Below are 26,879 nucleotides of genomic sequence, written 5' to 3'. Positions count from 1 at the left end.
TTCCTCTTTAGAAGACTTGACAAGGTAAGGAAATTAGTATGCCAATCCCCTTCTGACCTGTGAGGAAGCTGAAGCTCAAGAGAGGTTAAGGCCAGAGTATGACCAAGGTAACCCAACTTGGTACAGGAAGAGCCTAAAAACCAGGACCCCTGACATATCACTAGGTCATGCTGCCCCTCACCATTCAAGAGGTCTTCAGCTTTCTATTACTTTCCAAAGAGTGATCAAGAGAAGAGACTCTTTTACTATAAAACTTGTCATTATCTTCCCCAAGTTGGGACATTTGGTTTAGAGGGCATTAGCCCACCGTGTCCCCATTTGTCTAGCAAAGCAACAAAGCTATCCTTTTCTACTTCACTTCCACCCTCCTCCTCCCAACAAAAAAAAGAAAGGATAGAGGGAGAGAGGGTGGGAAAGAGTGGAAGAAAGGCACGGGGAGGTGAAGAGAATCATGGTCATTACTATAATCTCCTAAATTAAAACTCTTAACTCATGTTGAAATTAATTGTATTAATTATTTTTACTGATGTAAAAGCATAATTAACAAATGGTAAAATAGGAAAATTTCTTCTGTTACACTGCAGAGTATTTATTATTTCTTCCTGGGAGTTTATTTAAGCTTTCAAATAAAAATCAATTTTTCCTGAGTTTTCTGAAATCTGAGCTGATAAGGCTACCAGACTCACGGGCCCAAACATCGCACTGCTTTGGGCTATAGAAGTTTCCCTTCTGTCAGTTAATCTGAATTCTCAAGAATTTCTGGAGGGCAGATAAATGGACCCCAACAAAGTCTTTTTACATGACGTAGTCTAACAAGTCTCCTATTTGAGCCGATCCTTCCAGTGCTAGGAAACTGCTCCTGAGACTCTGCAAACCAGTTTATTTCTGTGGATGCCCTTTTCTTAGATGATGTGTATTAGGCGTGTTCTTTCTATGACTGCTGTTTTTTCGGTCCCTTTTACAACACTGTCTTGACAATTAAAATAATTGGCCTCTGATGCTTTATTCTCTTCGCTGATAAAAAATCTTGTGTATTTCCTATTTTCAGCTGAAAAGTACACCATCAGCTTAAACCAGAAAGGGTCTTTACATTCTTTCTGTAAAGAGTCAATGTAAATATTTTAGGCTTTGTGGGCTACATAAGGTCTCTGTTATATATTTCCCTCTCTTTCTTTTTTAAAAAAAACCAACTCTCTAAAAATGTATAAGCCGTGCTTGTGTGTCAGACAAAAGGCCTCTGGCTGCCTTTGTCTATCAAACCCTTGACCTAAACAGTTAATTTTAAATGGGCCCGAACGAAACCACTTGGAATTAGTTGGACCAACTTTACTATCCAGACCTCTGGAGACAAACTGAAGGGAACTTAAGGCCAACACATTGGTAATTGAGAAAGGTCAACGGAGAAAGGGGGTCTCCCAGTGCTGCTGCCCTAAGGAGAGGAAGGAGACCTGGACTCAGCTCGGTTTTGCCTTAAGCCTGAGCCCAGGGAAGCTGGTCGACGGGGATAAAACTGAAATAAAGACACTAAGAACAAGGTCAGTTTATTTTACTCTGCCTCCAGAGGCTTTTAACCTGAGAAACAGTGGGCTGATGATGTAAACCATCTCTGAGCTTAGTTCATTCATTACAAATCTCACTCTTGCTCATGAGGTCAAAAAGCAAATAAATCAAGCCTGGGAGGGAAATCCAGTCCAAGGGAAGCATCTTCAAGAGCCATGATGCAGATCCTAACTTGCACAAAATGGCTCAGCATCTTCTACAAATGATGGGAGAACTTTATTTTAATAAAAACATCTTCTTTTGAACCTGGCCCCTTCCTGTACCACTAGAAAGCAGCTTTCTCACTGAAAAGCAATCCTTTTATTTGAGCATACTCTTTTTAGGCAATTGTAACTTTTTCCACCGTCGTAACACCACCCTGTACTTCTCACTGCTGGTCTTCTCCTCCAGCACTTTTTTCAGGACAATCCTCATCACTGTCTCTGTTTCTGCTTCTTTATCCTCTCCAATGAGAAGATCCAATGTATCTCCCACTTTCACCTGAAAATTAAAAAAGAAAACAGAGCTGTCATTTTGGGAAATGCAGGCCAATGCAAACATCTCTAGTTTGAGTTTTCCCTAGAGAACCACTCCCCGGGGGCAGGTACTCCTTTGAAGCAGTCACTTATCTTAGTGCCTCAAACCCATGTGGCTCAACATGGACCAGTGTCCCTCCTTCAGGCTGAGACAGCTAGCTACTTGAGGATGGGTCCTTTGTGGCTCTGGTTTTCACCCTTATTGCATGACTTAAGGGAACACTTGAATGGAAGCATTTATTTTCGTAATAATGGCAAAAAACAATCTTAGAGGGTATGAACACAGTAATTACTACAGGCACTGAGAAGACAATTTTCAGTATAACACATTCATTGATTTCAACCCAGATAAGCTACATCATTGCATACAGGGCATAATTTGTTGGAAATTCATCACAGTGCAACAACAGCTGTATCTCTTTAAGAAACGGAAGTAAAGAAACTGCTTTCCAGCACTGGCTAGCCCCAGGGATGACACACCATCAAGAAGAGACAGGACTCCACGAACAAGGATGGAATGCCCCAGAAAAGAGGATGCTGACCTGGGTTAAAAGGGCTGAGGTCAAACCCATTTTTATCCAGAAAGGAGCTCTGGCTTGAGCGAGTGCAGGACATGCCCTTGGGAGCAGTCACATTAGTGCTGTCAGGGTGCAAACAGCCCAAGACAGACACTGGGTCCTGGCAGCTCAGCTCAGTATCCCAGGGGATCTGCCCAGCAACTCAGGAAGGGGCTAAACTGACCCACGTGCAATATGCGGCTTCTACTACAACACAATCCAGGGTGACCAGAGGCCATCTTAGACCACTCACCACTGCAGGGGTGAAGAGGCAGGACAGAAAGACAGAGAGGGACCCTCATGTGTGGGCCATGGACCCTTAAGTGGGCATAGGTACCCGTTTAAAAGGTTGCTTGGGGGCTTCTGTTTAAGAAGACATCGTGCCAAATGCTTATGTTTACTGCATTTTCCAATGAATACTCCCTAAGGCGGTCCTAACTTCATGCTGTTGGAATATCTGTACTTCACTAGGGCAAGTGACCTACTCAAGACATCCGTAGGCCCAATACTCAGTCAACAGCGTGGGAACGCACACCTGCTCACCACGACGCCACACTGGTCAATCCTGGCAGCTGGATGTAAAACTCACAAGTGAAATGAAAGTTACTCAGTCGTGTCCGACTCTTCGAATCCCCATGGGCTGAACAGTCCATGGAATTCTCCAGGCCAGAATACTGGAGTGGGTAGCCTTTCCCTTCTCCAGGGGATCTTCCCAACCCAGGGATTGAACCCAGGTCTCCCGCATTGCAGGCGGATTCTTTACCAGCTGAGCCACAAGGGAAGCCCAAGAATACCCGACCCAGGAATCAAACTGGGGTCTCCTGCATTGCAGGCAGATTCGGGAAGCCCAAAACTCAAAGGGCTTATTTTAAACCATTAACTTTCTCCCCTCTGGGCTGAGAAGCAGAGAGATTAACACCACAGCGAGACATGATGACTCCTTCTCTTTGTGGGTATGAGGGCATCATCTTGGCCAGATGCAGGGGCAGGGGGTAGTCAATTCTCCTGAAGTTCTGCTGGGTTTCATTTAAAAAAAAATGACCATGTGGCCAACCTATATAGGCATTTAAAATCAATGTTCAGAAATACAAGGCTTGGGAACTCTGCTTTACCTTTTTAGGCATAACTGAGTCATTAAAATTCCTTTTTAAATAAAGAAATACATTAATGCACATGATACAAGATGTAAAAGGTATAAAAGGATATACAGAGAAAAGTCAACCCGTATGTATCCTTAGCAGCTGGGCACAAGCCCCACGGAGCAGGCCACGGAGGGGAGGTGTTCTTCATTCCCTTCAACTGTGGGAGACGGCATGGCAGACACAAAGCAAGACTGGCTGGGATTAGGGGCTGTTCCAAGTATCTACATTTCCAATCTCCCCTTAGCTGCAGTTACTATGGCTACCAGGCCTCCTAGTAACAAGGCAGCCGTGTGTTAATACTGGGCCCTTCCTTTGCTGACCCTCAGGAGAAATCTGGAAGGCAGCCAAGACAATAGAACACCCAAGGCAGAATGAAGAAGCAGCAATTAGACTGTAGTTAACAATATCTCAAAGCAGAGGGAGAAAAATAGATCTGTGGTGTCTGCAAATGAGGCCCTGGCAGAGGCATCCTGCACCAAGAACAGGTCTTGTCTTTGGAACGCTGCGGCTGGCGAGAGGGGGCTGGGCTATGCAGGAAAAAGCAATTAAGGGACAAGAAGGACTTGATGTCCAGATGCCTGTCTGGAGTGCCTGACTTCCTGCAGCTCACCGAGCAAGGGCTGACACCCATAATCTGAACCTGCCAGGGTGGGTGCCTTCAGAAGGACAGGGGCCTTGAGACTTGGTGGCCAAGACAAGCACTGGGGATCCCCCCTTCAGTCCACCCAGCTGCAAGAACCACTCTGAGCACAGGAATCAGGGCCTCTGAAGACAGCCTCCGTGCCCACCTAGGTCCACGCTGATGGCTCACACCCTCCCATGTCCCAGGGGAATGGGATGCAGCTCACATTCTCCAATCCCAGGGTTGCTTTGAAATACGAGAGAAGCTAAAATAAAAACCTTCAAAAGTGGGTCTAACTCCGCTGGAACATTTATTCCCTGGACACTGTGAGTTAGATTACGTCTGCCAATGCCTCAAGGGTCAGCGTCTGCCACACTTTTTAAGGGTCTCTGCCATATACTTTTTAAAACTGTCTTGTTAACTTTTACTATCATTATTATTTTTCCCAATTATGAAAGTGAAACATACTCACAAAAAATTCAGAAAATAAAACACATGAACATATAACTCACAATGCCCACTCAAAGATAAATACTACTAGTATTAATATTTTAATTCTAGATGTATGTATATATGTAACTTATTTTTACAAAAATACATTTTTATAAGAATATATATATCATTTATTATAACATCAGATACTAGAAATTCATTTTCTTGTAACACTTATGAATGATTCTGTCATAAAACATCAGTATCAATAGAGCTAAGGAAATATGGAACCTTCTTTTTGATGGCTGCCCTGCACACAAGAGCACTGTAACCAGCAGGTACTTCTGCTGAGCTGAACAGAATCGCACATCTGCTCAGGTTACAGCAGGCCAGAGAGACCTCTACATGGATCAAACGTTTTTTTTGGCCTGATGGGCTAACAGTAATAACTTAAGAAGTTTAATTAATAGATTTTTTTCCAGTTCTGATAGTGACTTGTCTTAAAATTTTAAAGAAAAAGAGGAAGCTTCATCTCACAGTCATTATGGCTACAAAGAGCAAGTGGTCTGTGTGACTGAAGCTATGTGGCTAGGCCTGAGGGAGACCCTAGAGGTGGTAAGACAGACATACCTGAGGAGCCACTGATGCCCCAAGGAAGGAGCCCCAAGGGAAATTGGGGAAGGCGTTAACTGAGTACAGAACACACAAAAATATTCAGTTGTCATAATATCTTACCGTTCTGCTTTTCTTCCATAGTTTTTCCCCATTCAGCCTGAGTTCACCTTTGTAGAATGCATCTTCCACTTTGCTTAAAAAAAAAAAAGTCAAAGCACTTTAAAATAGAAATATATTCAAAACAATTATATAATTTTGAGAAAAATACTGACTATTAATAATGCTTTTTCTGACAGTGACCGGCCTCCCCACAAAATCTCCATTCTGGGCACTGGGAAAGTGAAAGTCAGCTGCTCCCATATGAATCTAAACAGGGAGACCAAAGGGCACTGCTGAGTGGATGCGGCTGCTACAAAGATCTGCTAGAGCGAGATGGCAGGTAAGCAGCGCTCTGCTGGGACTTCACGTGGGTGATAGCTCCTGTGATCCACGACAGTCAAAATGAGTGGGTGCTACCTTCTCCTCATGTGCTCTGAGGAGCACCAGTTACCACACCTATGGTGAGGCTGTTAAGAAACCCTCCGCTGATCTGCACTGAGGCTGGGGAAATGCCAATCTAGCCACTGCTGATCTCTCTGAATTTAATCAGTGGGGCAACTAGACCAAGGCAGGATACAGACAAAAATGAGTGCCCTTTCGTCTTAACGCTCAGACTCCTGGTGACTGATGTTGGGGGTTTTCCTAATAACAGTACTAGCTACTACTGTGAGAGACAGGGAGGCCCTTAATGAGCCTGTCAGATTTTAGAGAACATTCAAGTCCTGATGAGGGTGACTGTGGGCTCAGAGCCATCTTTATAAGTCTTTAAGTTTCGTGTATTAAAAAATTAAACTATGCCATTAAATTAGGACATAAAGGTACAAATTAGACAAAGGAATCTTAATTTCTTATTCATACGACAGTTCTTTCTTTGCATGCAGTATGCACACAATGATTGCTAAAGGAATGAATGAACAGTGAAGATCACTATTATTATATAATAGGTCTAGCAAAGAAACAATGAGATTAAAGAAACCTTGAAGGTTACGCTTAATATCTCCATGCACTATTTATATGAACACACAAAGTATTTTCATCATCATAGCTAACATACATTGAGAACCCATGTGCCACACATTGTTATAAATACTATAGAAAAATAGACTGAAAAGAAGAAAAATAGACTGACTTATTTAATCCTGGCCACCACCTTCTAAAGCCAGTTCTATTACCCTTATTTTACAGATGAGGGAACTGCACAGAGATTATAAGTAACTTGTCCAAGGTCACAGAGAGCCAGGATTAAAGCCCTGGTAGTCTGGATACAAAGCCTGCAGTTTTAACCACCTCGTTATGCTGCTTCTAAGAGATACCGTCTCATGTAGCATTTATGAAACCCAGATGCATTCTATGCTTGCTATATACATCTAACATGGTGATTCCTTTTTTCCTCAAGAAGCTGTTTTTACATCAGGGGTTCATCTTACAGTTGACTGTGTCTTAGAGTCAAGGAAATACAGCACATGGGATTTGCAGGCAGTCATTTGACTTTTTTGGGAATTAGTTTTTTCATCTATAGAATGAAATAATTGGACCAGGTTCCTGTAAGATTCTTTCACATCTGTGGTTACCCTTCACTGTAATATGAGCCAGGTGATTGGTAATGCTGCTTTAAAACAACCAAGAAGACGAGTGATTTTGTATGAAAACGCACATACTTACTTCCTTCCAACATCTAGGCCCGTCTTCAGGATAACGTCATACCGGAAAGACTGTACTACTTTGTCCAGGTCTTTATAGTCCTTGACCTCACTGGGGTTGTCCTCGGGCTCCTCTTCCAGCTCACTCATCTCATCATGGTCCCTCTCTTCATCAGAGTCCCCTTCATCTTCCACTTTTTGTAGAGTCTTTTTAGTGGATTTTTTAGAGCTTATATTACTTTTGAGTCTTATGGAAAATGGGAAAATATATTCTGGAGATATTAAAAGCCCTGGGAGTCTCAGTGAGAAAATGTTATGGAGGACTGTTTTATAATTTGATGCATTTAAGTTGGCACTAGACAAATACAAGTATCGATTCCAGGAAGCACAGCCTTTATGTGAAGGTGTCCCCCGCAGTGCCCTGCAGAGTCCAATCCAGGCATCTGGCTTTCTTAAAACGCTGCTGGGCAGTCTGACACTAGTCATGGCCATGGCACATACTACCTGAAACAGACAGTTCAGTTTTACTTCACAAGTGTGGTACCTTGGCATTCTTATTACATAAACCAGAGACACCGTGAACACGTTACAGCTGATACTATGTTCCCTCCTACGAAAGGCCATGTTGGTCCACGTGAACCAAGGCCATGCATCCTTACCCGGTGAGTCTTCTGGCTGTACTTAATGTACTGACCTCATAGGACGGTCATGAAGGTCAAACTGGCTGCTAGGACATGTGAAAACAGAGGGTCCACTCTTCTGACTCCCCCAAATTAGCTTGGGTACTGACTGCTCAGTGCTTCCCCCCCCCTTTGGCTATGTCGTGCGGCTTGCAGGATCTCAGTTCCCCGACCAGGGATTAATTCTGAGCCCCAGCAGTGAAAAGTCCAGACTCCTAACCACTAGGCCACCAGGGAACGCCCTTAATGATTTTAGAAAAAAAAAAATCTCAGAACAAGAAACACTGTCTACTGACATACATTATTACAAGCTTACAATAATGGACTTTGCCAAGGATACCAGATCATCACTTTATAAAACCCAGAGTAAGTCTCTAAACTTTCAACCTCCAACTGCAGCAAATCAGAGCTAGGAATGAGTAAATTGTACAGATCTGCATTCTACCCCCTTTCACATCTTCTTCTTAATAGATTCACTAGCTAGCAAAGAAAGGGCCTGGAGACCCCCTAACTAGGAAATAGTTTCCTGAGGCACTGAGGTACTGTCATGCCACATGTCCTGTATGCTCCACTGCGAGAGGCCTCTGGGAAGACTGTACCTGCTTTCCTCTAGACTTTGTCCCAGGCATCTTGAACCTTGCAGGTTGTATCATTTTGCTATTGTTAATCATAGCCATGACCCATAGCTGAGTCCTGTTGAGTCTCCCCAGTGAAATCAGTGAACCCAGAGGTGGTCTTGGGGATCCTGACATAGTATCTGACTGCCTATTCGACATATCCATTTGGATGCATAACAGGGACTTCACTCTTAATTGGCCCTGAAACAAACTCTGATATATCTCCAACCCCAAATCTGCTCTAGCTGCAGCCATCCCCATCTCAGTTAATAGTAACTCCACCCTTCTAGTTCCCGAGAAGGAAAGCTTCCAGTCACTCTTGACTCTTTCCCCCCTACTCAGATCCATTATGTCGGGAAATCATGTTGGCTTATCTCCAAAACCAAAACATTTAGTTTCCCTTTCACCGTTCCCACTGTTACCACAGATTCAGGCCTGTCTATCATCAGGGTTACTACCAAGGCTCTATCACAGTCTGTTCTCCATACAGCAGTCAGTCAGAGTGACTCTTTTTTTTTTTTTTAGAGTGACTCTTTTAAAAAGGAATTTGTATCATGTCTCTCCTTCCCTCACAATCCTACAAAAGCACTGAAAAAGCAAACTCCCTCCCTTGCTCTATAGGCCCTGTGTGATCTGGCCCCTCCATTTCCTCTCTGACCTCATCTCCCGCCTCTCTCACCCTTGCTTACTCAGCTCCTTCCTGAAGATCCTCATACACAACAGGCAAACTTCTGGGTAGACTCCTTTGTTCCAGATGCCCTACTACACCCTTAGTCCAGGTTATCTGCAGGGATAACTCATTTTTAACTCGGTGAAGTCTACTCATTCCAACTCCATTTAACAGGTATCTTGTCCTCCCAATCTCCCCTGTTCTACTTTCTTCCATCATAGCATTATCTGCTATCATGTTATATAATTTACTGGTTTTCTGGTGTGTTTTTTTTTCTAATGACTCTGCTAGTAGAATATAAACTGTTCACCGGTGCTTTTTTCCTCTGCTCAAGCCCAAGTGCCCAGAATAGTGCCTGGCACGTGGTTAAGTGCTTGATTAAATACTGTGAAGTGAAAGCACAGCAAAAGAATCGGTGCATTAGAATGAAGAGCAAAGATGGGGCTGGGTTGACGGGTAAGAGGTTAGATCGCCAGGAGCCTTCCATATCAAAGCGTGGACTTATCCGGAAAGCGTGAGAGTTATTGAAAGCTCTTAGGTAGGCAAGTGATCCGACAGTAGTGCTTTAAAAGATTTCTTTGGCGCGACAGCGTGGACATAAAGGGATGATCGCAGCAGGAAGCCTGAAGGTGGTTTTGACTGAGATCTTCAGGCGAGATATAAAATCTGTGAACTAACCAAAGTCTGTAAGAAGAGCAACGACTGGAATGCAGAGGCGACTCTGTCCTGAACCCGCGGGACACTTGGAATCGCTCCACGTTCCTGAGCCTGTTAACTACTCCGAATGGAGAGCCTGACTGAACTGCTTTTAGGTCAATTGCAACTAAAAATCTCTTGGCTCTGAGGCTGACAAACTGCTGAGACAAGGTCATGTTCCCCTCGCTCCCTCCCTACCCCCTCGGGCTGCGCACCTTCGCAGGTTCTCAAGGTCAAGGGAAACTGGACACCAGAGTCCTCGAGCTTGCAGTCTGCGTCTGCAGCCAGCAGGAGCAGCCAGACCCAGGCGCGGACAGCCTTGGCCCCCGGGGTCCACAGGGCGTCCCGAGCTGGCCGGGCCGGGGCAGGACGCGAGACACTCACGCGGAGACCTGGCGGGAGCGCAGCCGGGGGAGAGGAGCTCGCCGCTCCTGTATTTCCCACGTGCGCGCGATGAAGCAACAGAAGGGGGCGCGGGCCGGGGTCACAGCTGGCCCGGCAGGGGCGCAGTTACCTGTACGTCAGCGCTGCTCCTCCCTCCCCGCCCCCCTCCCCGCGGCCTCGCCGACCGCCTGCCTCCAGGCCCCGCCCTGTCTTTGCCCCGCCCCTTCCGTCGGCGCCGGCGCGTTGAGAGCGGGCTGGGCGAGGCGCAGGGGCGCGGTGATGGCGACGCAGCGACCTCTGCTGCAAGTCGTGTCTGGGAGGACTGCGTGGGGAGTGTGGGCGGCCTGGAGGACCGAGTAGCTGTGAGCTGAACCGGAAGCCACCTCCGGGTGATTGATTCCACGTGGTTGAAGAGAGGATTTTTTTTTTTTTTTGATAAGTAATTTATTTTCCATTGAAGTCTAATTTATATGTAAAACTACATAAATTATTGGTGTACAAAATAGTGATTCACAATTTTTAAAAGTTATACTCCTTTGCTGTATTCCCTCTGTTTTATAAAATATTCTTGTAGTTTATTTTAAACTGAGTAGTTTGTGTCTCTTAATCCTGTATTTCTATATTGCCCCTCCCCCCTCCCTCTCTCTGCTGTTATCCTGCTAGTTTGTTTTCTGTATGTGTGAGTCAGCTTTTTTATTATATTCCCTGGTTGTATTCTTTAGATTCCACATATAAATGAGATATAGTATTTGCCTTTCCCTGTCTTATTTCACTTAGCATAATGCCCTCCAAATCATCCCTGTTGGAAATGGCAAATTTTCATTTTTTTTTTCCGCTGAGTAGTTTTCCATTGTACTTGCATCACATCTTCTTTATCCATTCTTCTGTTGAATTAGTGTTTTGTTTAAATATATACCTAGGAGCAGAATTGCTGGGGCACGTGGTAGTTCTATTTTTAGTTTTTTGAGAAACTGCCATACTGTTTTCCACAGTGGCTGCATCAGTTCACCAACTGTGTACAAGGATTTCCCTTTCTCTAGTCCTAACCAGTGTTTGTTATTGTGTTCTTTCTGACGATAGCCATTCTGACATGTCTGTGATGGTATCTCATTGTGATTTTAATTTCCATTTCTCTGGTGATTAGCAATGTTGAGCATATTTTCATGTGCTTGCTGGCAATCTGCATTTCTTCTTTGGAAAAATATCTGTTCAGTTCTGCTCCATTTTAAAATCAGGTTGTTTGGTTTTTTGATGTCAAGTTGAATGGACTTTATATATGTTGGATATTAATTCCTTCTTAGTCATATCATTTGTAAAGTTTTTCTTCCATTTAACAGTACCATTTGTGCAAAAGCTTTTCAGTTTAATTAGGTCCCATTCATTTATTTTTTATTTTTATTTCCTTTGTTTTGGGAGAAGGATAAAAAAAAATTGCTGTGAGGTATGTCAAACAGTGTTCTGCCTGTGTTTTCCTCTAGGAATTTTATGGTATCTGGTCTTACATTTAGGATTTAATCTATTTTGAGTATTACTGCATATGGTATAAGAGAATGTTCTAATTTCATTCGTTTTCATGTAGCTGTCCAGTTTTCATAGCACCACTTATGGAAGAGACTCTCTTCTCCACTGTGTATTCTTAGTTCCTTCGTCATAGATTAATTGGCCTTTAGTGTGTGGGTTTATTTCTGGGAAGACAGCTTTTTTAAATGCTGTGAGCCTTGAGTTTTCTGGGATCACCAACCGCTTTGAATATCTTTGAGAGTTATAGATGTATTCTCCAGAAAAATGCACATACTCCCCAGAGTTTATAACCTGCTTGGTTGCATTCGGGCAGTAAGCAAAGACAGTTCCAAATTATATCTGGTGCTGAAGTGCTGAAACTTCACATATTATATGAATTTGTTGCAGGAAGGGGGACCCCTTGCAGGGCCCAAAAGTGGTCTCTTGTCTAAAACTTGGAAATGAATTGTCCAAGGAGATGCACATACTGACAAAGCAAAGATTTTATTGGAAAGGGGGGCCTGGGCAGAGAGCAGTAGGGTAAAGGAACCCGGCAGAACTGCTCTGCCACATGGCTTGCAGTCTTACATTTTTTGGTGATAGGGTTAGTTTCCCTGTTGTCTTTGACCAATCATTCTGACTCAGTCCTTCCTAGAGGTGCATGCGTTGTTCAGCCAAGAGGATGCCAGCAAGAAGGATTCTGGGAGGTGGTGTCTCCTTTTGACCTTTCCCAAAGTCTTCTGTTTGGTGGTGGCTTATTCCTTCTGTGTTCCTTACTAGGACCTCCTGTCCTAAAACAACTCATGCAAATAGTAACTATGGTGCCTGGCCAGGGTAGGCCGTCAGTCAGTGTGCTTCCCCTAACAAATTCAGATTATACTGTTGACATTTTACACAGGTGATGCACAATTACATTTACTAGTTTAAGTCATTTGTAAAAGACTACAGATGCATTGTTAAATCTGCCAGTAATAGGAGTTAATCAGTATTATTATCAGCTGAGAAAATTGCTGTGTGATTATGCATGACTTTGGAAGGAGATAAAATAATACAGTGCTATTGGATTATATAAAATCAACTTAGTCGCTGGCCTTTAGAAAAATCAACGTTTTGTTAGATGACTATTTTTAATTTTAAATTGCTAAATAATATTTTAAAAAAATGATGTGAGGTTAAGAAGTAGTTTTATGTGTGTACACACATATTTGTGGGTTGTTTTTTTTCCATAGAAACTGGCCCCTGCTGTGGCACATTGTAGTTCTGACTAGTTTAGACCACCTAGAGGGCCAAGTTTACATTCCCTCATAGGGCTACACTAGGTCAGACAAAAAGGCACTGAGAATTGAACTGAGAGTTGAGCTTACAAGTCTGGACTCCAGCCTTTAATATAGCTCAAATATTTAATTTTACATAAAGGGATGATTAAATCAGAGCATTTTTAGTTTTGCATATATGTGAGTTTTAAGTTATTTTTTGTTTTTTCAGCCACACCACTTGGCTTGCAGGATCTTAGCTCCCCAACCAGGGATTGAACCCAGGCCATGGAAGTGAAAAATACCAAGCCCTAACCATTGGGCAACCAGGGAATTCCCTCTATGACATTTCTTAAATTGTAGTTCTGAGAGTCAGGATGTCTCTGGCCAGAGGATCATAAACCAAGTGGTCAGGGCTCTCTGAATTTATCGTGCCATCAAGAAACAACGTGAGTTTATGTGTTTGTGACGCTATCTGTTGATGGGCTATGACTTCTTCGTAGGTTTTTTGTTGGTTTTTGGTTTTGATATAATGGAAAATGTGCTCATGAATTGCTTTTTTATTTTCAAGTTTTAATTTGCTATTTTTTTTAACAGAAGAAAATCAAACAGTTTAACATGTATACATGAGAGAGACCCAGAAAAACTAAGTCCCCAAAATGGTTGAAATACCATTCTGAGCTAAAAATAGAAGAGGATGTTGAGGATGGGAAATTAGAAGTGGTCAAGCAGGAGATGGCAAGATTGAACATTGACATTTTAGGAATCAGTGAACTAAGATGGACCGGAATGGGTAAATTTAATACAAATGACCATTATATCTACTGTTGTGGGCAAGAATCCCTTAGAAGAAATGGAGTAGCCCTCGTAGTCAACAAGAGAGTCTGAAATGCAGTACTTGGTTACAGTCTCAAAAATGACAGAATGATCTCTTCATTTCCAAGGCAAACAATTCAGTAACACAGTAATCCAAGTCTGTGACCCAACCAGTAATGCTGAAGAAGCTGAAGTTGAAGGGTTCTATGAAGACCTACAAGACCTTCTAGAACTAACACCCAGAAAAGATGTCCTTTTCATTATGAAGTGAAGTGAAGTTGCTCAGTTATGTCTGACTCTTTGTGACCCCAAGGATTGTAGACCACCATGCCCCTCCATCCATGGGATTTTCCAGGCAAGAGTACTGGAGTGGGTTGCCATTTCCTTCTGCAGAGGATCTTCCCAACCTAGGGATTGAACCCGAGTCTCCCTCATTGTAGGCAGATGCTTTACCATCCGAGCCGCCAGGGAAGTCTCCTTTTCATTATAGGGGACTGGAGTGCAAAAGTAGGAAGTCAAGAGATACCTGGAGTAACAGGCAGATTTGGCCTTGGAGTACAGAATGAAGCAGGGGAAAGGCTAATAGAGTTTGCCAAGAGAACGCACTGGTCATAGCAAACACTGTCTTCCAAAAACACAAGAGAAGACTCTACACAGGGACATCACCAGATGGTCAATACTGAAATCAGATTGATTATATTCTTTGCAGCCAAAGATGGAGAAGCTCTATACAGTCAACAAAAACAAGATTGGGAGCTGGCTGTGGCTCAGATCGTGAACTCCTTATTGCCAAATTCAGACTTAAACTGAAGAAAGTAGGGAAAACCACTAGACCATTCAGGTATGAAATAAATAAAATCCCTTATTATTATACAGCAGAAGTGACAAATAGATTCAAGGGATTAAATCTGATAGACAGAGTGCCTGAAGAACTATGGACAGAGGTTTGTGACATTATACAGGAGGCAGTGATCAAGACCATCCCCTAGAAAAAGAAATGCAAAAAGGCAAAATGGTTGTCTGAGGAGGCCTTACAAATAGGTGAGAAAAGAAGAGAAGCAAAAGGCAAAGGAGAAAAGGAAAGATATACCCATTTGAATGCAGAGTTTCAAAGAATACAAGCAGAGATAAGAAAGCCTTCCTCAGTGATCAGTGCAAAGAAATAGAGAAAAACAATTGAATGGGAAAGACTAGAGATCTCTTCAAGAAAATTAGAGATACCAAGGGAATGTTTCATGCAAAGATGGGCACAATAAAGGACAGAAATGGTATGGACCTAACAGAAGCAGAAGAGATGAAGAAGAGGTGGCAAGAATACACAGAAGAAATATATAGAAAAGATCTTCATGACCCAGATAACCATGATGGTGTGATCACTCACCTAGAGCCAGACATCCTGGAATGAGAAGTCAAGTGGGCCTATGACTCATCTCTATGAACAGAGCTAGTGGAGGTGATGCAATTCCAGATGAGCTATTTCAAATCCTAAAAGATGGTTCTGTGAAAGTGCTACACTCAATATGCCAGCAAACTTGGAAAACTTAGCAGTGGCCACAGGACTGTTTTCATTCCAATCCCAAAGAAGGGCAATGCCAAAGAATGTTCAAACTACCACACAATTGCACTCATCTCATACACTAGCAAATTAATGCTCAAAATTCTCCAAGCCAGGCTTCAATAGTACATGAACTGTGAACTTCCAGGTGTTCAAGCTGGTTTTAGAAAAGGCAGAGGAACCAAAGATTGAATAGCCAATATCCGTTGGATCATCGAAAAGCACGAGAGTTCCAGAAGATTAGCTACTTTGCTTTATTGACTATGCTAAAGCCTTTGACTGTGTGGATCACAATAAACTGTGGAAAATTCTTCAAGAGATGGGAATACCAGACCACCTGACCTGCCTCCTGAGAAACCTGTATGCAGGTCATGAAGCAACAGTTAGACCGGACATGGAACAACAGACTGGTTACAAATTGGGAAAGAAGTATAGCAAGGTTGTATATTGTCATCCTGCTATTTAACTTTTATGCAGAGTACATCATGTGAAATGCTGGACTGGATGAAGCACAAGTTGGAATCAAGATTGCAGGGAGAAATGTCAATAACCTCAGATATGCAGATGATACCACCCTTATGGCAGAAAGTGAGGAGGAACTAAAGAGCCTCTTGATGAAAGTGAAAGAGGAAAGTGAAAAAGTTGGCTTAAAACTCAACATTCAAAGAGCTAAGATGATGGCTTCTGGTCCCATCATTTCATGGCAAATAGATGGGGAAATAATGGAAACAATGACAGACTTTATTTTCTTGGTCTCCAGAATCAGTGCATGAAAATAAAAGATGCTTGCCTCTTGGGAAAAAAGCTATGACCAACCTGGACAGCATATTAAAAAACAGAGACATTACTTTGCTGACAAAGGTCTGTCTAGTCAAAGCTATGGTTTTTCCCGTAGTCATGTATGAATGTGAGAGTTGGACCATAAAGAAAGCTGAGCACCGAAGAATTGATGCTTTTGAACTGTGGTGTTGGAGAAGACTCTTGAGAGTCCCTTGGGCTGCAAGGAGATCCAACCAGTCAATCCTAAAGGAAATCCATTTTGAATATTCATTGGAAGGACTGATGCAGAAACTGAAGCTCCAATACTTTGGCCACCTGATTTGAAGAAGTGACTTATTGGAAAAGACCCTGATGCTGGGAAAGATTGAAGGTGGGAGAAGGGTATAATGGAGGATGAGATGGTTGGATGGCATCATTGATTCAATGGACATGAGTTTGAGCAAGCTCTGGGAGTCAGTGATATACAGGGCAGCCTGGTGTGCTGCAGTCCACAGGGTTGCAAAGAGTTGAACACAACTGAGCAACTGAACTGATTGACTGACTTGATACCAGTGGTTCAAGGACTGGGTTGCTGGTAAAGATCAGGGTGTGTGCAGAGCATGTACTCCTTTATTCTCACCTCAGGTGGTCTCCTGATGAGGTTCTGTGGTTCTCAAAGAGGTTTTCAAACTGTGACCTTCGTGGAAAGAAGAATGATTCATCAAGTAGTTAACATCTTCCATTTATTGGGTGTTTCAGTTCTGCCAAAGACTTCAACGATATTGTTATGTGTAGCCTTTGAGGTGGATCCAGGATCCTGCCCCACACCCCGCTGCTCTGCAGTGGAAGCAAGGTCTCTTAACCCCTGGACCACGAGGGAAGTCCCTGTGATGCTGAGCAGGGCCTCATGGGGCACCTGGATACGGAGCCCATTTTGTTCCCCGTTTCTTATAGGCAAGACTCCAGCCTCTGTGACTTTCAGTTCCAAACTACAGAGCAGTTGCTAATCAAGGGAAGAACAGTAAGGAAACCACTTGAGGTGAGATTAAAGGACCAGAGAGGCTCATCAAGATTAGGGGACTAGACCACCTGAGACCCTGCACACACCCTAATCTTGTCAGCAACCCCACCCTTTGAAACTTTGCAGAAGAAGGAATATAAGAGTGTTAATGCTTTGATCCTTATCATATACTCTGACTGTAAATCCTTTCCCGACTCACCAGGGTTGAGGGGGTGGGGAAGGAGTGGAGTTCTTGAGGGGCACTAGCCTACTGTGTTCCCCCTTTGCCTGGCAAAGTAGTGAAGTCACTCTCCTCCATAACTGTCTGTATTTCTGGTGCAGCGAGAGCCAAGATTTTGGCAACACCTGCACTGTTGTTTTTTGGCTGCTCCTCCCTGGTCTCTCATCCCTTCCCTTACCTATTAGCAGTTGTTTGAATCTGCCCTTTGGGACTCAGCAAAGGTCATGAAGGCTGGAGTCTGTTCTCTCCAAACAGTGCCCAGGAGCCTTACAGGGTCCTGCCTGATTTCAGTCACATGGCTTTCTTCCCTGTCTGTTTCCTGTGACTCTCAGTCTGCAAGCATCTCAACCTCAGCAGTTTCTAGGGTGATGAGTGTCTGATGGCTCTCTTCCACCTGGAGATAGGAGGAGGAAGCTGTCATAAGGGAAAATTTATACCCTTCCTTTAGGCAAGGGGCTTCCCTGGTGGCTCAGATGGTGAAGAATCTGCCTGTAATGCAGAAGACCTGGACTCAATCCCTAGGTCAGGAAGATCTCGTGAAGAAGGGAATGGCCACCCACTCCAGTATTCATATTCTTGCCTGGAGAATCCCATGGACAGAAGAGCCTGGTGGGCTACAGTTCATGGGATCGCAAAGAGTCAGACATGACTGAGCAAGTAACAGTTTCTTTTTAGGCAGAAGGGGGAAGGAAGAGACCTTTTCTTGCATCTGCTGTTTCTTAGTTGCCTTCAACTCAAAATAATCCTTATGTTAAAGTGAGATACTCTGATCCCCTTCATAGTTGTCTGTGTCTTATCGTTAATGATTAACACAGTTTGTTTTTTGTTTAAAAAATCCTTCCCAACCTTGAAGTCATGAAGGTGTTCTTTTATAGTTTCTTAAACAGTTTTAGTTTTATCTTTCATATTTAAGTCTCCGTTCCATTTGGAATTATTTTTTTTATGTATGGTGAGGGACAAAGATTCAATTTAATCTTTATTCATAAGAACCACTAGTTATCTCAGCCTGTTTTATTGAATAAGTATTCTTTCATCAGTGATCTGAATGACATCTCTGTCACATGCTGAGTATTCATATATGTGTGTATGTGTTTCTGAGTTCTCTGTTATAGTCTATTGGTCCCTATACCAAATCTACATAATTTTAATGTAACAACTTTGTATGAATTTGTGCCCCAAAACCAATTCTAAAAATTTGGCTTGTCCATGAAAGTTTTTTTAAAGGGAGAATCATATGAGGAGGGGGTCAAAGTCTTTGGGCTTCCCTGGTGGCTCAGATGGTAAAGAATCTGCCTGCACTGTGGGAGACCTGGGTTCAATCACTGGGTTGGGAAGATCCCCTGGAGAGGGAATGGCTACCTACTCTAGTATTCTTGCGTGGAGAATTCCATGGACAGAGGAGCCTGGCAGGCTACAGTCCTTGGGGTCGCAAAGAGTCGGACACAACTGAGAGATTTTCACTTTCAGAGTATCATCTTCCATCTGTGTACAGACTTTCTTCTGGTTGGTTGGTGGTTAGGTACCAAGGTGGTGTTCCAGGAAGCTTGTGCTCAGCCCAAAGTTAGCATCCTCCATGTGGGTAGGGGGCCTTAGTTCCTACAGAAGAACTCAAAGATATTGTTATATAGTGTATATTCCTTGAGAAGGAACCAGGACACTGCACTATTGTTTTTTTGACTGTTCCTCCTTTGTTACTGTATTCCCTCCCTCCTCTGCTTAGCAGCTGTTTGAATCTGCCCTTCAGAACTCACTGAAGGTCAAGGAAGCTGAATGAGGTTTATTTCTTACAAACAAGCAATGGGGGAAATGGAACAAATTTACACCCGGGAGACCCCACAGGGTCCTTCTCTGTTTTAGTCCCCCCTTTTCTTTGATGCTCCTCAATGCTGAGAAGAACAGGTATGGGACAAGAAAAGGAATAACATTTTGAATAGAGAGGTAAATCCTAAACTCGGCAAAGGAACTAAATTTTCAGGGAACTCAGTTTCACTTCTTGCTAGTGTTTAGCAATGCAGTTAAGTTTGATATATTGAATTCATATTGAGCCACCTCACTGTGTTCTCATTTATTATATATTGGTGGTTTTGTGTTTGTTTTTCTGTATACAGTTGGGACTTTCTATGTGGACAATCATATTGCCTATGTATGATAACAGTTTTGTTTCTTCTTTTTTAATCTTTTTACTTCTTAAATCCTTTTCTTGTCCCACTCTGTTGGTTAAGTGCTCTGGTACAATGTTGAACAAAAGCAGCCATAGTATCAATTTTCCTCCTTCTAAAAGTAATGCTTGTAATTTTATTTTTTACCCTTAAAAGTAATATTTGCTAATAATTTTTGGCATATACTTTTTTTCAGGTCAAGAAGTACCCTTCGATACTTATTTTACTATAGAATATTTTATATATTTTAATCATGAATGAATTTTGAATCTTATCAAATAACTTTTCCTCATGTTGTGAGTTTATATGATTTTTCTCCTTTAGTATGTTAATGTGATAAAGTGTATGCATAGAGTTTCTAGTGTTAAACCATTCTTGTATAAACCCAACTTGGTCATTAAAAATTGCATTATGAAGAAAAAAAAATTCCATTATGACATTTATATTTAAAGTGGTTTTCTTGCTGACAACATAGGAGAGTTGTGTTTTTTGGTCCACTGTGACACTCTTGTAAATTTCATTTGCTAATATTTTGTGTAGGATTTATGTATCTATGGGCAAAAGTAGCCTCTTTTCTTTCTTATACTATCTTTGAATAGCTTTAGAATCTCAATTATATCAAGATTGTTGCCTTTTTTTCATACTCCGGAAGAATTTATATAAGATTGGAATAATGTTATTTCTTTAAAGTCTGGTAGATTATATCTATATGTCTTGACTCAGGTGTATATGTATGTGTGTTTGTGTGCATGTGTGTTAAGATTTTTATTTATTGATTCAATTATTTTTTAAAATAGGACTATCCAGGCTTCCTATTTCTTGAATTAGTTTTAAGTTAAAATTTTGTCAATTATTTCATTGTGTGTATTTCCTAATTAAATGGCATAAGATTGTTCATAAGTTTAAAAAATCTTTGAAAATGTCTGATATGTTTGTTTACCTCCTTTATTCTTTTTCTAGATCCATCTTGCCAGAGGTTGTCACTTTTAATAGTGTTTTTAAATATCCAACTTTTGGCTTTTAAAAAATCCTTTTGATTGTACCTTTGGTTTTTAGGTTCTTTTTTCTTTATCATTTTCTTCCTTTTACTTTCTATGGACTTATCTCATTGTGTTTTCCTAACTTCTTTAGCTAGATGCCTGTCTCATGAACTTTTACCCTGTTACTTTCTAGTAAACAATTGAAAATATATATTCCCCTCTAAGAATTGCTTTAACTTTACACACAAATATTTTCAATACTATTGTTTAATTTTTTTTGATAGACAAACATCAGTTTTTTTTTTCTTTTCAATTCCCAAAACAAGGTCTTGCCAAGTTTATTGTTTAGTGGACTTTTTCTTTTTTCAAGAGAAGAAAAGTGAGATTCAAAGTGTATACTACTGGTTACAACTGATATAATAGCTTGAAAAAAATGTTAATACCGAAGTATGAGTATAATACAAAAAGACAAGATTTTAAAACTGTACTGTAGAAATATAACTATAATAAAGATACATTAAAAGATACATTAAAGCCAGGAGTGTGTTACACTAGTTCAGAACAGAACTCATAAGGCAGTCCAAACTGATGCTATTAATAGTTAAGGAAAAGGGTCTGTTTTTAGGAAGCATGTCCAGATAGACACCAGCACAAAGAGATGCCAACATTAAGTACCTGTCCCCTCTTGTTGCTCAGTGAGGTGTCAAAGGTGAAATGACTAGGTTAACAACTTAAGCTTTCTCCAAGGATTTGCAGTACTGCATCAGCACAGTCCAGGCTTTAGGAGCCATGAGACCTTCAAGAGATTTCTGGCCTTCTTGGGTAAAATTCTTGCATTTGTGTTTTGAAGACTAAGTTCAAAGTCTTCATGATGCTCAGTGTCACAGTAGTCCATCTGCCTCTTTTTCTTGTTATAAGCTGCATCTTGAAAAAGAACTATTTCCAAGGTGATCAGACCAGGGGCCATAGTCAGTGTTTGGGTGCCATGAGTCTGCTCATAAACATCCTCCCCTGTTTCTGGATGGGGCATGCCAGCAGAGTCTTGTCCAACAATGTAAAAGTTGGCTCCCACAACCATCCGTGCTCTACAATGCTGCTGGGCCTCAGTTGGTTCAGCATAAATCATGGGAGACGGGAAGATGACCACCACTGTGGTCTCAAGATTCAGGACTCCTTCCTCCAGCACTGCAGCATGCTTCTTCATCCACCACATCAGAGGGACATCATCATCCCTTGTCCAGCCACCAAGAGGGTGAAGGAGAAGGACAGGACACCAGTAGCCCCTCTCTAGAAGTTGCTTATGGGTATCTTGCATTAATAGAGCATGGCCATTGTGCACCAGGTTGTGTAATTGAAATGCAAAGATAGCATCTGCATTCATATCTTTAAACTTATGCTATAGCTCAGTAGGAGTAAAATCATACTGATCAAGACTATCATTCCAATAAATTCTGTCCAAGACTTGAGGATCTCCTTCAATCAGCCAAGCTCCTTGTTCCATAACCATGTTGATGTAAGGGTGGTTCTTGCATGTTTTTCCCCGTTTCCTGGCACAGCGCTTCTCCTTCCTGTGCTCAAAAAACTCTGGATTTCTGGATTTCGAAGAATAGCCACACAGAGTCCCTTATATATCAGAGCAAATGCCGTGTAGCCATCCAGTCCCTCTTTATTTTCCTGAGTAGCCGTCAGGACTCTAGGTACTGACAAGTTAATTACAGCCTCATCCAGAAGCTAATCAAAATGAAGGTACTGCAAGTACTCCTTTTCTCTCATAAAGCCATTCAGTGGGGTTGCCCAGGCTTCTGCCAACACCTGCACCCTCTACATATCCACTATTAATTTTCAGTGCCAGAAAGCTTTCTGTATCTGTTTTTGTCAAATGAAGTTTATTTTCTGGCACATACAGTTCTTTCACTTCATAAGAGGCATCCACAACATCCCATTTCTGTAGAAGCTCCACAACCTGCTAAACATAGTCATTTACATCACAGAAATCTGTTTTCAGCATCAGTTCAGGGGCCTCTGGTTTTTCATATCAGAAAATATCAGAATTAATCCCAATGAAACCTTTAATTTCTCCAGCCTGTGCTTTTTTGTAGAGTCCCTTGACATCCCTCTATTCACAAACATATGGGGGAGCATCAACAAACACTTCAAAGAAAAATAAACTTGCATCCTTGTGAATGTGCCTTACATTGTTGCATTTCTCAGTATTGATGTTCAGTTGCTCAGTCATGTCTGACTCTTTGCGACCCCACAGACTGCAGCATGCTGGGCTTCCCTGTCCTTTACCATCTTCCAGCCTGCTCAAACTCATGTCCATTGAGTCAGTGATGCCATCCAACCATCTTATCCTCTGTTTTCTCCTTCTCCTCCTGCCTTCAATTTTTCCCAGCATCGGGGTCTTTTCCAGTAAGTCACTTCTTCAAGTCAGGTGGCCAAAGTATTGGAACTTCAGCCTCAGCATCAGTCCTTCCAATGAATATTCAGGATTGATTTCCTTTAGGATTGACTGGTTTGATCTCCTTGCCGTCCAAGGGACTCTCAAGAGTCTTCTCCAACACCACAGTTCAAAAGCATCAGTTCTTTGGTGCTCAGCCTTCTTTATGGTCCACCTCTCACATCCATACACTACTGGAAAAACCACAGCTTTGACTATATGGACCTTTGTCAGCAAAGTGATGTCTCTGCTTTTTAATACACTGTCTAAATTTCATAGCTTTTCTTCCAAGGAGCAGGTGTCTTTTAATTTCATGGCTGCAGTCACCATCTGCTGTAATTTTGGAGACCAAGAAAATAAAGTCTGTCACTGTTTCCATTGTTTCCCCATCTATTTGCCATGAAGTGATGGGACCAGAGGGCATGATCTTAGTTTTTTGAATGTTGAGTTTTAAGCCAGCTTTTTCACTCTCCTCTTTCACCTTCATTAAGAGGCTCTTTAGTTTCTCTTCACTTTAACCATAAGGATGGTGTCAGCTGCGTATCTGAGGTTATTGATATTTCTCCTGGCAATCTTGATTCCAGCATGTGCTTCATCCACCCTGGTATTTTGCATGATATACTCTGCATATAAGTTAAATAAGCAGGGTGACAGCATACAGCCTTTATGTACTCCTTTCCCAATTTGGAACCAGTCCATTGTTCCATGTCCAGGTCTAACTGTTGCTTCTTGACCTGCATACAGGTTTCTCAGGAGGCAGGTAAGATGATCTGGTATTCCCATCTCTTTAAGAGTTTTCCGCAGTTTGTTGTGATCCACACAGTCAAAAGCTTTAGCACAGTCAATAAAACAAAAGTATAAGGTGATATAAAACTTGTGATATATACTAAGCCAGCATCTGCAAACAGTTTAGCTATTTCCGCCATACATCGAACATTCTCTTCTCTGTCTTCAGGACTAAAGCCAAGGTTTTTATTGAAACCTTGATGAATGCTGTCACCTTCCAAAGTGTAGCATGAAATAATGTGGCAAACCAAGTATTCCTCTAAAGCCATGCTTACTGTGGTCTTTCCTGCTCCAGAGCAGCCTGTTAACCATACTATGCAACCACAAAAGCCACCCGTGGTCCCCACCACATGATCTCCCTTGTTCCTGGTGACATGGTGAGCTTGATAGGTGATATTAGTTGCTCTCTGCATCCCCCAGTTCTGTGCGTTATTGCTCAGTTTAACTTTCTCGCACAGGCTACTGAGGACCTTCATGGCCACACAGTGCGCATGTGGGTGCGGGGTTCTTGTATTTTTTTCCTTTTTTTTTTTGGCTGCAACAGATCTTAGTTTTGGCACGCGGGCTTCTCTCTAGTTGTGGCTTTTGGACTTAGTTGCCCCACAGCATGTGGGATCTTAGTTCCCCAACTAAGGCTCAAACCCACATCCCGTGCATTGCAAAGTAGATTTTAACCACTGAACCACCAGGGAAGTCCCTTCAATACCATTCTCTGGACCACAGTTGGGATTTCTGGTATAGATTGATTTATGGCAAGTAAATGAAATTTTTTGAGTACTTACTAAGTATAAGCCACTATGGTAATCACCCTAAGATATGAAAATCCACAGGAAAGTAAATCTGTTGTATACTTCTGTTGTGACTCATTTCCTTGAAGTTCTGCAGTCTTAATATTTTCCTTTGTTATAAGGATGTTGAAGTCAATAGGAATAAGACAATGTCAATAGTAAGCAAGGAAGCAAAGTGACCCAAACCTATGAAATAATGAAGAGAAACAGTCTCAGCCCCCAGTATATACTTAAATACCAAGGATGATTATTTTTGCCTGGGAAATCCCATGGACAGTGGAGTCTGGCGGGCTGTGGTCCATAAGGTCACAAAAGAGCTGGACACAATTTAGCGACTAAACAACAAAGACTACCAAGGATTATATTGGGGTAAATGGTAGTTTTTAAAAAATGTGCTTCTTATTTGTTCTCTACTGTATCCTGAAAGAGAAACCAAAAATTATAGTTTACTAGTAAAATGAAAAGGGAAAGTTCTTTGGCCAGAAGTTTTCTCAGTTCTTTGAACCGTATGGTTTGGAAGCTTCTGAAGGGCAGCCTTTCATACTCTAAATCTATACTTTGTTCTAATCTTCCATGAACACGCACCTTGCTACCATTCATTTTCTTCTGTCGCATAATTTCAGGATCCATATTTGGGTGGATATTGGGTAGGTAACTACGAACTCTTCTGTTATTGTTTAAATGACCAGGAAGTTATTAAAGTGTTGCACTCAATATGCCAGCAAATGTGGAAAACTTAGTAGTGGCCACAGGACTGAAAAATGTCAGTTTTTATTCCAGTCCCAAAGAAAGGCAATTGCCAAAGAACGTTCAAACTACCGCACAACTTCACTCATCTCACATGCTACCAAAAGAAAGAAAAAGTGAAGTCGCTCAGTTGTGTCCGACTCTGCGACCCCATGGACTGTAGCCTACCAGGTTCCTCTGTCCATGGGATTTTCCAGGCAAGAATACTGGAGTGTGTTGCCATTTCCTTCTCTAGGAGATCTTCCCAACCCAGGGACTGAACCTGGGTCTCCTGCATTGTAGGCAGATGCTTTACCATCTGAGCCACCAGGGAAGCTCGGTAATGCTCAAAATTCTCCAAGCAAGGCTTCAATAGTACGTGAACCAAAAACTTCCAGATGTTCATGCTGGATTTAGAAAAGGCAGAGGAATCAGAGATGAAATTGCCAACATCTGTTAGATCATCAAAAAAGAATTCCAGAAAAATATCTATTTCTGCTTCATTGACTACACTAAAGCCTTTGACTGTGTGGATCACAACAAACTATGGAAAATTCTTCAAGAGATGGGAATACCAGCTCATCTTACCTGGCTCCTGAGAAATCTGTATGCAGGTTCAAGAAGCAACAGTTAGAACTGAACATAGAACAATGGACTGGTTCCAAATTGGGAAAGGAATACATCAAAGCTGTATATTGCTTATTTAACTTACATGCAGAGTCAGTCATGCGAAATGCTGGGCTGGATGAAGCACAAGCTGGAATCAAGACTGCTGAGAGAAATATTAATAACCTCAGATGTGCAGATGGCAGAAGCCATAAGACCACCCTTGTGGCAGAAAGCAGAGAGAAACTAAAGAGCCTCTTGATGAAGGCAAAAGAGGAGAGTGAAAAAGCTGGCTTAAAACTCAACATTCAAAAAACTAAGATCATGGCATCTGATTTCATCACTTCATGGCAAATAGATGGGGAAACAATGGAAACAGTGGCAGACTTTATTTTCTTGGTCTCCAAAATCACTGCAGATGATGACTGCAGCGATGAAATCAAAAGACGCTTGCTCGTTGGGAAAAAAGCTATGACCAACTTAGAATATTAAGAAGCAAAGACATTACTTTACCGACAAAGGTCTGTATAGTCAAAGCTATGGTTTTTCCCGTAGTCATGTATGAATGTGAGAGTTGGACCATAAAGAAAGCTGAGCGCCGAAGAATTGATGCTTTTGAACTGTGGTATTGGAGAAGACTCTTGAGAGTCTCTTGGACAGCGTGGAGATCAAACCAGTCAATCCTAAAGGAAATCAATCCTGAATGTTCTTTGAAAGGACTGATGCTGAAGCTGAAACTCCAATACTTTGGCCACCTGACTTGAAGAAGTGACTCATTGGAAAAAACCCTGATGCTGGGAAAGATTGAAGGCAGGAGGAGAAGGGATGACAGAGAATAAGATGGTTGGATGGCATCACCAACTCGATGGATGAGAGTTTGAGAAGGCTCCAGGAGATGGTGATGGACAGGGAAACCTGGTGTCCTACAGTCCATGGGGTTGCAAAGAGTTGAATGACTGAGTGACTAAACTGACTAGGAAGAATGAAGGAGAATTGCATTTATTTATATATCATGCATGTTTTAAATTTTTTATTTTTTAA

General features: G+C 42.0%; 2 protein-coding genes and 1 pseudogene across 5 annotated transcripts in view; 1 reads left to right on the top strand and 2 right to left on the bottom strand.

The window, feature by feature from the left end:
• Positions 1-5,912, top strand: part of BEND3 (BEN domain containing 3) — a 49,161-nt gene extending 43,249 nt beyond the window's left edge. Inside the window, exon 6 of the transcript XR_006263934.1 lies at positions 5,740-5,912. The gene's annotated coding sequence lies outside the window, so the exon portion shown is untranslated. The remainder of the gene's footprint in view (positions 1-5,739) is intronic.
• MTRES1 (mitochondrial transcription rescue factor 1) lies at positions 1,525-10,417 on the bottom strand. 4 transcript variants are annotated; one of them, XM_043439225.1, is made up of 4 exons: positions 10,360-10,417; positions 7,205-7,686; positions 5,564-5,636; positions 1,525-2,040 (listed from the first exon to the last, which is right to left on the bottom strand). In XM_043439225.1, exons 2-4 carry the CDS (start codon positions 7,672-7,674, stop codon positions 1,861-1,863), a joined length of 723 nt encoding a protein of 240 aa, XP_043295160.1. In that variant the 5' UTR covers positions 7,675-7,686; positions 10,360-10,417; the 3' UTR covers positions 1,525-1,860. The 4 variants fall into 4 exon arrangements, with proteins under 4 accessions (XP_043295160.1, XP_043295157.1, XP_043295158.1 ...); XM_043439222.1 differs by having other exon boundaries at positions 10,230-10,410; XM_043439223.1 differs by having other exon boundaries at positions 7,205-7,682; positions 10,230-10,410.
• Positions 10,418-21,223: 10,806 nt separating this feature from the next.
• Positions 21,224-24,194, bottom strand: LOC122422673 (annotated as a pseudogene).
• Positions 24,195-26,879: the final 2,685 nt, after the last annotated feature.

The sequence above is a fragment of the Cervus canadensis genome, chromosome 20 (genome assembly GCF_019320065.1).
Source record: "Cervus canadensis isolate Bull #8, Minnesota chromosome 20, ASM1932006v1, whole genome shotgun sequence".
Lineage (NCBI taxonomy): Eukaryota > Metazoa > Chordata > Mammalia > Artiodactyla > Cervidae > Cervus > Cervus canadensis.
The sequence above is the reverse complement of the archived record's forward strand: the minus strand, read 5'-3'. Positions and strand labels throughout refer to the sequence as shown.

Excerpts from the sequence above, each read along its gene's own strand:
- MTRES1 (XM_043439225.1), bottom strand. The coding sequence starts at position 7,674 with ATGGCCATGACTAGTGTCAGACTGCCCAGCAGCGTTTTAAGAAAGCCA. Across the intron at positions 5,637-7,204 it reads GGCCTAGATGTTGGAAGGAA|CAAAGTGGAAGATGCATTCT; the intron begins GTAAGTATGTGC and ends TTTTTTTTTAAG. Across the intron at positions 2,041-5,563 it reads TATGGAAGAAAAGCAGAACG|GTGAAAGTGGGAGATACATT; the intron begins GTAAGATATTAT and ends TTTAATTTTCAG.